Source organism: Macrotis lagotis, chromosome 2 (assembly GCF_037893015.1).
Source record: "Macrotis lagotis isolate mMagLag1 chromosome 2, bilby.v1.9.chrom.fasta, whole genome shotgun sequence".
In the NCBI taxonomy this organism is placed as follows: domain Eukaryota; kingdom Metazoa; phylum Chordata; class Mammalia; order Peramelemorphia; family Peramelidae; genus Macrotis; species Macrotis lagotis.
Window position 1 is genome coordinate 135,518,892 of NC_133659.1, and position 10,317 is coordinate 135,529,208.

Genomic DNA, 10,317 nt, shown 5'->3' on the forward strand with positions numbered 1-10,317 from the left:
AGTTATTACCTTGTTTTTATGCATTTAATTGTGGCAATTTACTGTTCCCTTTGCTTCTCTGGTCTAAAGACCTGATAACAAGGTACACAAGCTACACAGCAGGTTTGTTTCTTTAGCATAGGATTTCAGAAATCTTGCTTAGCTTCTCACTTCAGATAACATAAGTGTAATAATAAATTGTAAATTTAGAGTGGTAGATGACCTCGAACTGCAGCCCCAGAGGTGTAGTAACTTGCCCTTTGTCACAGGTGCAGTTATGTCAAGGGCTAGATGTATACTTCCAGTTGAGAAGTGGATGGAGCTCTGGGCTGGAAGCCAAGCAGCCCAGGTTCCATCTCTGGATCAGATCTCTAGCTGGGTTTCTATGGGCATGTCATTTAGCCTGAGACAGTTTCTAGTTAACACATTCCTGGAATATCTTCCCTCAGTTTCCCCAGGTTAAGTTGTAGAACAGTTGGCTGGAGAATGCCCTATATCAAAGAGAAAGAACTGGGTAAAAAAAAAAAATACTATCCACTTCACAGAGTTGCTGAGAAGAAAATTATTGTTGATACAATTTATGAATTATCCCTTATGTGTGTAATTGGGTTGATATATAGGCAAGTTACTTGAAATTCCAAATGTTTCATAAAAAGTTGTGTTTAGAAAACGGGCAAAATTACAAATTCAGTGCAAATTAAAAAATACCTGGACTATTTATTTTCTTTGTGAAAATCATAAAACCATCACATATCATGTGAACCTGAGACCCATGAAAGCATTTGATCATATTAAAAAAATCTATTTTCATCTTATCTTGGGAAAGCGACTCATTTTTTCATGAGTCACTCAGATATGTAAAATGTATCATTTACTGAAACCAAAATGGACATTTGTAGAAAATATGCAACCATTTTAGTTTTTATATTTATCTGTACCCTGCTTGGGAGCATCTTGGGGAGACTGGAGCAGTCTTGCCTCTCTTGGCATGCCTAGTCTTTGAAATAAACTAAGAAAATTTTGCGTTTTTTTTCCAAATCAGCTATATACTGGATTACATCTAAATGTCTTTTAAGGGATACTCAAGGATAGTTGTCCTAAAATTAGACCTATCAGCTGTGTTTTGGTTTGTAGGTGTACTTAATTGCTCTTCCTGTGCATATGGATTGAGCCACATGGCAAAATAGCTGCATATGTCAATACAAATACTAAGTTTGTTTAAAAAACTAGAGATCGTCTAGAGGACAGTAACTGAGAAAGACTAAGGGAAACTACTGGAGGTGCTTAATTGATCAATCAACTAAAGAATTATATGGGCTGTTCTAATTGAAAAGTTAAATCAGCAAAGCAGCTCTAAGTACCTAATTGTGGCCAGAACTGAGATTTGTTGTTTGGTCCCAGAAGGCAGAATCAGAAGCAGGGGATGGGAGATGCAAAAAAGGCAGATTATAACTTGATATAAGAAAAAACATTTCCCAACCTAACTAGGTGACCCAAGTCCAAAACTGCTGAACTTGGGATCAGAAAGATTAGAACTGGAATTTTGCCTCTGTAAAATGGGGATGATTATATTCTAGGTATAGGGAGAGAGAATACAGAAAACTTATCTCACAGTGTTGCTTAAAAGCCCTATGAAAATACTAGTGAAGTGGTAGAGGCTGGCTCAGGAGACCATTTATTTGTCACTTATTTCATGGTTGAGAGTACTTTAAAGTATGGGATTTTCTGACAAGCTGAATATCTGGTGACAAAGTACTGGTGAACCAGGAGAAAATAGGTAGTTTGTGTTTTCAGGGTTCAATTTAGTTAAACTTAGTTTTTATTTTATTGTATTCATATTTTACTGGAAAAGTTGAAGTCATTTTTTTTTTTTAGATGACTTCTCGCATTCTGCCATCCTGATAGGCTGCCCCTCTTTGGCATGATCCCCTTCCTCCATCATCCACATGCTCTTATTGATTGCCTCCCTCTAGACTATATCTTCCCCTTCCTCAAAACACCCCCCCCCCCCCCCCCCCCCGCTGAAAAGTTAATCTCCTTTCTCTTTTGTAGCTAAACTACTTGACAGTGCTATAGAGGATAAGAACTTCCTTTCCTCTCAGTTCTACACTGGCTTCCAATTCAACTGCAACTAACTGCTCTCCCCAGTTATTAATGATGCCTATCAAATATTACAAGTTTGATGTCCAAAACTAAACTCATCAGATAGGCAAATGCATTCTAGATGACTGAAACAATAACGGGTAAGGGTAGAAGTAGGGAGTGTGTTTTGGACATATTTGCAATACCTGTAGGACATAGGGCAGTACTACCATCCTCCCAGTCATTCAGGCTCTCAACCTAGGTCTCATTGTTGTCCCCTCACTTTCTCATGTCTAACCTGTTGCTAAGTACTGTCCAGTTTTATCTCTAACAAGTGCTCCTTCCCTGCACTAGTCTCCCTGTCCATCCAGAAAGTCCCATTCTGGTCTATCCTCTACTCAGCTATCAAATTAATATTCTTAAAGCACAGAGCTTGACAGCATTCCTTTCCCCCACCCCCAGTCAGTAAACTACTGTAGTTTCCTGGCTCTAATATCAAATATAAAATTTCCTGTTCTATGAGAAGCCTTTCCTTAAGCCTTCTATAATTCATTTTATCATGTGTAAAATTGTACTTGAATCAGTTCTTGCTATAATTTGATACCTACCTGCAAAATTTTGCCAATGACACATAAGAAAAAGAACCTCCATTGTTACATGCTTGAGGCTTTCTAGGAGGATTGAGCTGACAGTCATAGTTTGAAAAACTGGATAGGGTGTCATCAGCCCCCTTCCACTTTAGCTCCTACACCAGAGATACACTATAAACGTGGCATTTTACCTTGACAAAGATCAGAACTTTGCCAGAAGTATTCCTGGAAGGGTTGAAGCTCAGGAGTTTAGTGTGAAGTAGCACAACTTTCCCATATTCTCTCTGCATAGTCATATATGTATGATCTATTATACAAGCCTAATATACTCTAAGAAAATGAATGATTATGGGGACTTGCAAACATTAGCATTTTGTTTCCAGAACTTTTAAGCTTCGGGGCAGGCTACTTCGTCATATTACCTATTGAGAAAAAGATGGAAAATTCCTTTCCTTGACATAGCTGTAAAGCTTTCCAGGATGCCATGGTTTTCTTAGTGTTTAGCTTTTTCTCTTCATACAACCTATGCTCCTCTCTCTCTCTCTCTCTCTCTCTCTCTCCCTCCCCCTCCCCACCCACCCATTTTATATTACCTCCATCCTTTGACAAGGAATTTTTTTGTAGTCTATTTTAAGTAAACAGTTTACTTCTCTTTTCTGATCACAAAGTGACATATTCTCCCACTCCAAAAAAACTCAAAAAACAGCACTTACAATAAAACTAGTATTTTTGCTATGGTGTTTGTATTAATTTAGGTAGCACTTGGGATTCAAATAATGAAGCTGAAAGCAAAATTAACATAATCTGCATTCTTCCCCACCCAGATCACTGGTTCATGACTCATATCACATCCACATGTAAGTGACCTCAAGGAGCTTTATATTTTGGAGGAAAACAACATATACACATAAAGTCATTCTAGATATGTGCAAAGTCATTTCCAGGAGCACCAACTATATGGAAACAGGAGGTACCTACCTTTTTGAGCTAAGGCTTATCTGAAGGTAAGGATTTGAAGAGGTTTGAGGGATGAAAGATCCCAGTCATGAGGATCAGTGCCTGTACAAATGGCTGGCAATCAGGAGAATGTGTTGTGCATAGGGAATGGGCAGTAGGCCAGTTTGGCTCAGTAAAACTTTTGTTCATTGATATGCCTTAGTGTGGGGTAAACTACCTAACTCAACTTTGATATGCCAAGCAGCAAAATAACCACTTTTACTATCACATACTGGCAGAACCACTTGCAGGCAAATTGGCATATAGGTAAAGGATATGAAGAGAAGGTGGTCTGACAATCTTAGCCTTAACACAAGGCCAGGTGTTTTTTCTTACACAATTATCTTCATTCCATTTTTTCCTTTTCTCCTTTTTGGTTAATTAAAAAGGAATTCTTTATGACTTTACTGAAAAGCTGGTCTTAGATAAAGGAAATCAAAACCATTCCTGAAGGGGGTTTTACACTACAATTTTTTTAAATTTACACTTCACACTACAAATTTACCTAATTTGTATTCCAATTGGTATTACCTTGCATCTCTAGAAAGACTAAGAAAATACTTCACATAGTCAAAATACTGAATTTTTAATTAGTTTTTCCTAACTTCTTTTGGTTTAACACATTTTCTTAGACAATAAGTTCTTAGTCTGAAGTCTTTAAACTTTAAACATTTTGGTAAATATTTCTGTGCAAATGGTTCCCTTTAAAATCCTATGTATTTAAACAACTAGGAAAGGTAGTATAGTAGATTGGGTGCTGGATTTTTTGGTTCAGACACCTATTGGCTCTGTAACCTGGATAAGTTATTTAACCTGATGTATAAACCCTGTAGTTTGTGATGATAGTGAGATAGCTATATTGTAAAGATTTGCAAAAAGTGCAAATAAATATAAAATGCTGACCTTACTAAGGCCCAAGCCTTCACCTACACAAATAAGACTCATTTTTGACTGTCTCCTAAGCCTGGAATGCTCTCCTTCATCTCTGCCTACTGGCTTCCTTGATGTTCCATTTAAAATTAAATCTTCTGGGGCAGCCAGATGGCGCAGTGGGTAGAGCACTGGCCCTGTAGTCGGGGACCTGAGTCCAAATCCTGCCTCAGATGTTTAATAATTACCTAACTGTGTGATCTTGAGCAAGTCACTTAACCCTATTGTCTTGGAGAAACCAAGATAGTTTACCAAAATCTTTTCCAATCTCCTTAATTCTAGTGCCTTTCCTTATAATTATTTACTATTTTTCTTGTATATGAATTCTTGTGCATTGTTATACTGGTTCTATTCCAAATAAATTTCCAGGTTTTTGTCCTCATTGCAGATAAGTTGTATACCAACCTTCTTATTCTAGCAGTCATAGTTCATAAATCATCTGATCTTTATTCTATGGAGACTCTATGTTCATTTAACTCAAGATTGTGCATTTTGACTAATTTAAAGCTATCTATAACTTAGTAGCACTGTCTTTAGCATATAAGGTGTTTTTGATGATTTTTAAACAAAGAAATATTCATATTCCACCAAAAATCATCTTTAATGACCAAATTATAGTAGGCACAGTGATTTACTGCATTATGTAGTAAAAGGGTGAAAAAAATCTTATATGTAAATTAAAATTTGACTATATTATTTTGCCAGAATAAAGACGCTCTAACGGTATTCAATAAGTCCCTCCACAAAATCTACTGCAAACCATGGTTCAACCACTTGCCATTCCTCCCACAAAAGTCTATCTCCATGTCTTTTACCCTGGCCGTCCACCAATTCTGGAATTGTATCCCTTCACTTCTGCTCACTTGGAATCCTTGGTGTCCTTGAAGACTCATGAGGCTCGTGCACCACCTACTACAGGAGGTTTTTCCCCTGGGTCCCTCGATTGATCCCCAGTGCCTTCTCTCCAAACTGACCTCATATCTGAGTTGTACACATACATGTGTCTGTATAGATTGTACATTTGGGAGCAGGAACCCTTTCCCAATTAATTGCTTTTGCAACAGTGGACCATAGTAGGTGTTCAATAAATTTTTGTTGATGGTATGAACAGCTGTCTTCATTATTGTGGGGAAGGGGAACTTTGAGAAAACATCATGCATGAAAACAGAACATGTCTCTGACACTGGGAAAAACTTGTAACAAGGTACTTTGAAATGATCTCTTAAGTGTGTTGCTAATTAGCATTCTCAAATTGCATGAAGGAACTATCCCAAAGGTATCACTTGGGTCACCAAGTACTTTCTTTTCCTTCTACATGCGGACCATATACTAAGAATGAAATTGTCTTCAAATCACTCAGAGTAGTCCTAGCAAGAGGGGGTTATTTGTATGGACATTAAAGTAATTTCTCACTGACTTAACTTGATAAAAGTGGTGACCACAGGAAGTGAAATCACTAACTAGATTCAGAAGAGATTCATTCATTCTTTAGTAGTTCAGAATGGAGGATATTTATGGAATCAGATTTAAAATTTTGAGCCTGTAATAAAAATCTGATAACTGGTAAACATTAAAAAGTAGCAATTCTTAGGCATTTTGTTTTTAAACTTAATGTCAAATGTTACAGTGTGTTAACTGATCTGCTTAGTTAAATTTGGATTAAAATGTACAAAACGTGATTTCTCAGAATTCTGAACTTTTAAAGTATTAAGGCTATTAGGGCAGCTAGGTGGCGCGGTGGATAAAGCACCGGCCCTGGAGTCAGGAGTCCCTGGGTTCAAATCCGGCCTCAGACAATAATAATGACCTGGCTGCGTGGCCTTGGGCGAGCCACCCCAGTGCCTAGCAAAAAACAAAATATTAAGGCAACTTCAGATCTGTATTCCTGACTTCCACCAAGGAAGTCTCCATTTAAAAACGTGCACAACCCTGGAGGGCGGGCACGGATGGGCACAGCATCAGTCGCCTGCACTCCGCCGAGCCCCGCGGCAGGCCCGCCCGTCCCGCGGCGGCGGCGGCGCCCAAGCGGCCATCTCGCCCCTCCGGACGCGTCCCGGGGCTTCCCGGCCCGGCGGCCTCCCCTGCCGCGGCGCGGCCCCCCCGCTTCGCCAGTCCAGCATTTGGGCGCCACCCCGCGAGCGTTTTGTTCCGAGGCCCGGCCCCGGCCGGGGGCTCCGCGCGGTGACCCCGCGCCCCCCGCCCGACCCCCGCAGGGCCCGCGCCCGCAAGATGGACGCGCCGGCTGGCCCGCCCCGCCCGTTACCTTCCCCTTCCCGGGCTCCCCCGCGTCGCTCTCCGGGGCCATGATGCCGAGCCGGCGCCGCACGGCCTGCACTGGCCCCGCGAGGCGCCGCCCCGCCCCGCCCCGCCCCGCCGCCATTTTAGAGGCAGCCCCAGCGCACTGCGGCACTCGGGCGGCCGGGCCCCGCCGCCGCGGACGGCTCCTTTGTTCCCCGAAATGGGTGACGCCGCCTCCTGGCTCCGCCCCCCGGCGCAGGGCGGCCCGGCCCGGCGGGGGCCGCCGAAGCGGGGCTGCCCGCGCCCAGCCGCGAGCGCGCGTGCGCGTGCCACCGGAGGGTGGGGGTGGCGGGAGGGAGCGCGCTCGGGGCGGGAAAAGCGGCCGGCGCGGGGGAGGGCCGCGGTCACGGCGCATTGTCCTCCGCGGCCGCGGCCGCCGTGACGTCACCGGCCCGGGCGCTGCCGGCTCGTGTCTCCCTCCGCACTTCCGCCCTCCGAAAAGAGACAAAGGCGCCCGAGAGGCCGCGGGGCGGGGGCGGCCCCGGTGGAGGCGGGCGCCTGTGGCCGAGCGGCGGGGCCGGAGGCCCGGAGCTGGGAGGGCGGCCGTGGCCGCAAGATGGCCGCCGCCGAGCCCAGCCCGGCCCCGAGCTCGGCCCGTCCCGAGAACCCCAAATCTGCAGCCATTGAGCTTCGGCTTTCTGAAACCGCCCACGTGGGCTCCAGGCCCGCGGCCCCACGGCCTCAGGAAGCGACCGCCCCTCCCCCGCCCCTCCGGCCTCCCGGGCGCGCATGTGCACTTGGCGCCGCCCGGCCCGGCCCGGCTGCGCGGCCCATGCCCGCCCTCGGACTTTCTCATCTTGATTATAACGGCTTTGTCCGCGCACTTGAAAAATAGATGTCGCTCTTAGAAAGCTTCATCGCTCGTTTGTTTACGCGGTAGACTGGGACGGTAGTCTCCTTAGGAGAAGGAGCGAAGCGGCCGAGAACCGAGTGACCTCATGGGGAAATCACGCGGCCCCAGGCCCGCCTCCAGCGAGCCCCAGGGGAGAGGCCGGGCGTGGAGGAAGTGGCTCCTTCCTACCTCTGCAAGAGAAACTGCGGTTTTCTGCAGCAAGCACTCCTAGTCAAAGCAAATATTTGACTCATTCTGCACCCAAAATTCATCTCCTTTCACGTGGAATTATTGGTCCTCTGGAATCATGAATGTGATCCTAGTTTCCGGTTTTCAAAATCGATTGTTCTTACGGTGTAGGCATACAATTGAGTAAGCTCTCCTAGTTATGCTTATTTCATTCTTCATTAGCTTGCAAAATGATTCATTTTTGTAATGATGTTAGAGTACAAATTGTTCTGTTTTGCCTCCCAAGTTTTTCTAGGCCTTTGAAATCCTCTATTTCCTAATTTACAAGGCAATAGTAATCCATCCTATTCATAGGCCACAACTTTTACGATTCATAGGCTACTATATGCAACAATACGTTGTAGGCTATATTCATCCAATACAAATAAGCTTAGAGATGCCATTTCATATTTAGATGTTATGTGTTAACTCAAAGGGTACACAGTGTCAGCATCTGAAGTGAAATCCATGCCAGAGAGTGAAGACTGGAGAGAAACCAGGAATGTGATTTAATTTTTATTTTTTTTGTGGGTTCTTTAAGCCTACTTGTTAGGCACCACATTGGATGGTTATAGAAAGATGTTTATACTACCATGACTTTTAGTCTTACAGGATGAAAAAATGTTCTCCAAGAAAAGCATTAGAAATTTTGAGTTGAATAGACTGATGGCGAATAAATCTTTACAAAATCTGTGTTCTTGGATAGTAAGGAGATTGCTGGTTCAAGTTAATATTCAAGGGGCGGCTAGGTGGCAGTGGATAGAGCACTGGGGCTGGAGTCAGGAGGACCTGAATTCAAATGTGCCTCAGACACTTAATTACCTACCTGTGTGGCCTTGGACAAGCCACTTAACTCCATTTGCCTTGCAAAAAAAAAAATGAAGTTAATATTCAAACAAGGTGATATTCAAAAGCAAAAAAATATTATTTCAAAATTAGTAATATTTAGGTGGATTCTTTTTATTTTTGTTCATGTAAAAGTACAAAGTCAGCCACCTTTTTTTTTTAATTTGACCTTGAAAAATAGCCCCTGGAATCCTAAAGTTGGAATAGACCATTGCCATGTTGCAGCTACTCCTAGATTTAGAAGCAGATGATCTGAGTTTGAATTCTTCCTATAATTATTACCTCCCTGCATGACCTTGAGCAAGTCATTTATTTGATATCATGTTATTGCATGACCTTTGAGGTCTCTTTTCAACTTCAAATGTAAATTACTATATATTTTAGTCCTATAGTACTATGTTCTATGATGATTCTTAGGTGTAACCTAAACCTATCTTCTGCTGAGTGTCGTCATTCCTTCTATAGACATCCCAGATTGCTTTGATTGACAAGGAATTTGAAACTCATAAGGTCTCAATTCTACATTATAGAAAGTTCTTCATATCTAGAAGTGGGAAGATAAGGGCTATTTACTGAATTGGAAGCCCATATAATTTCTGTTCCTTTCACAATGTTCCAGTGCAAAGTTTCATATCCCTGTTTTTAAACAAATTTAGTTTAGAAAAAGACAAAAATATTAGTAAAATGAATTGATCCAAAGAATAAGTATGTTTAGTTTCATTGTATTACTTTTGTTGAATAAAAACATTATACTATTTCTTCTTCAATGTAATAAGGACATGCATATTTAAGTTTATACTTAGAGTTAATTTTTATAGAAATATAAATCAAAATAGCAGATACAGATTTTATATACATTTAAATATATGCAGATTAAATAAACTCTGAAACTCCCTATATGCCTCTATATATTCCACTATACTAATGTTTTACCCATTATCCCCCCTTCTAACCTTCACCTTTCTATTCTATAGCACTAATAGGAGCATCAGAGATAAAGCTAGAAGGAAATTTAGAAATCTAATCATTTTACAGATGAGGAACCTAAAGCCAACAGGTTGTGACATAATTTCATAGGGTCATAGACTGCCAAGAGTTGGAAGCATCATCTCATACCTGATAGCAAATCCTCAGCAAGCACTGATCTGATTACTTGAAGGCCTCTAGTGCAGAAGAATAGAATTCAGGGTTTATCTTTCATTGGAAGCAAAGAGTTTTCCCTTGAAGTATCTAGGTGGAGTAATGGAAAGAGAGCTAGTCTTGGAGTGAAGAATTGAATTCAAATTCTGTCATAGAAACTTAGTAATTAAGTCACTTAAACTCTGGTTCAGGTTTTTCATCTGCAAAATGGAGATAATGCTTATCTCACATTATTATTGAGAAATTCAAATGAATAGCATAAATTACTATGCATATCTTAAAACATATAAAGTTAGCTTCATTGTATAAATATATACTATAAAATATACAGAAGTACTATATAATGCTAACTATACACATATATGTATAGATATACTGATACATATACATACTTAC

General features: G+C 41.8%; 2 protein-coding genes across 4 annotated transcripts in view; one reads left to right on the plus strand and one right to left on the minus strand.

Moving 5' to 3' along the window:
* Positions 1-3,655, plus strand: part of HNRNPU (heterogeneous nuclear ribonucleoprotein U) — a 26,619-nt gene extending 22,964 nt beyond the window's left edge. For all 3 annotated transcript variants that reach the window (XM_074222855.1, XM_074222853.1, XM_074222854.1), the window contains one exon: positions 3,476-3,655. The gene's annotated coding sequence lies outside the window, so the exon portion shown is untranslated. The remainder of the gene's footprint in view (positions 1-3,475) is intronic.
* COX20 (cytochrome c oxidase assembly factor COX20) overlaps positions 1-6,900 on the minus strand; it is an 11,755-nt gene extending 4,855 nt beyond the window's left edge. Inside the window, exon 1 of the mRNA XM_074222856.1 lies at positions 6,841-6,900. Within this exon, the coding sequence (XP_074078957.1) occupies positions 6,841-6,882 (42 nt within the window). The 5' untranslated portion in view covers positions 6,883-6,900. The remainder of the gene's footprint in view (positions 1-6,840) is intronic.
* Positions 6,901-10,317: the final 3,417 nt, after the last annotated feature.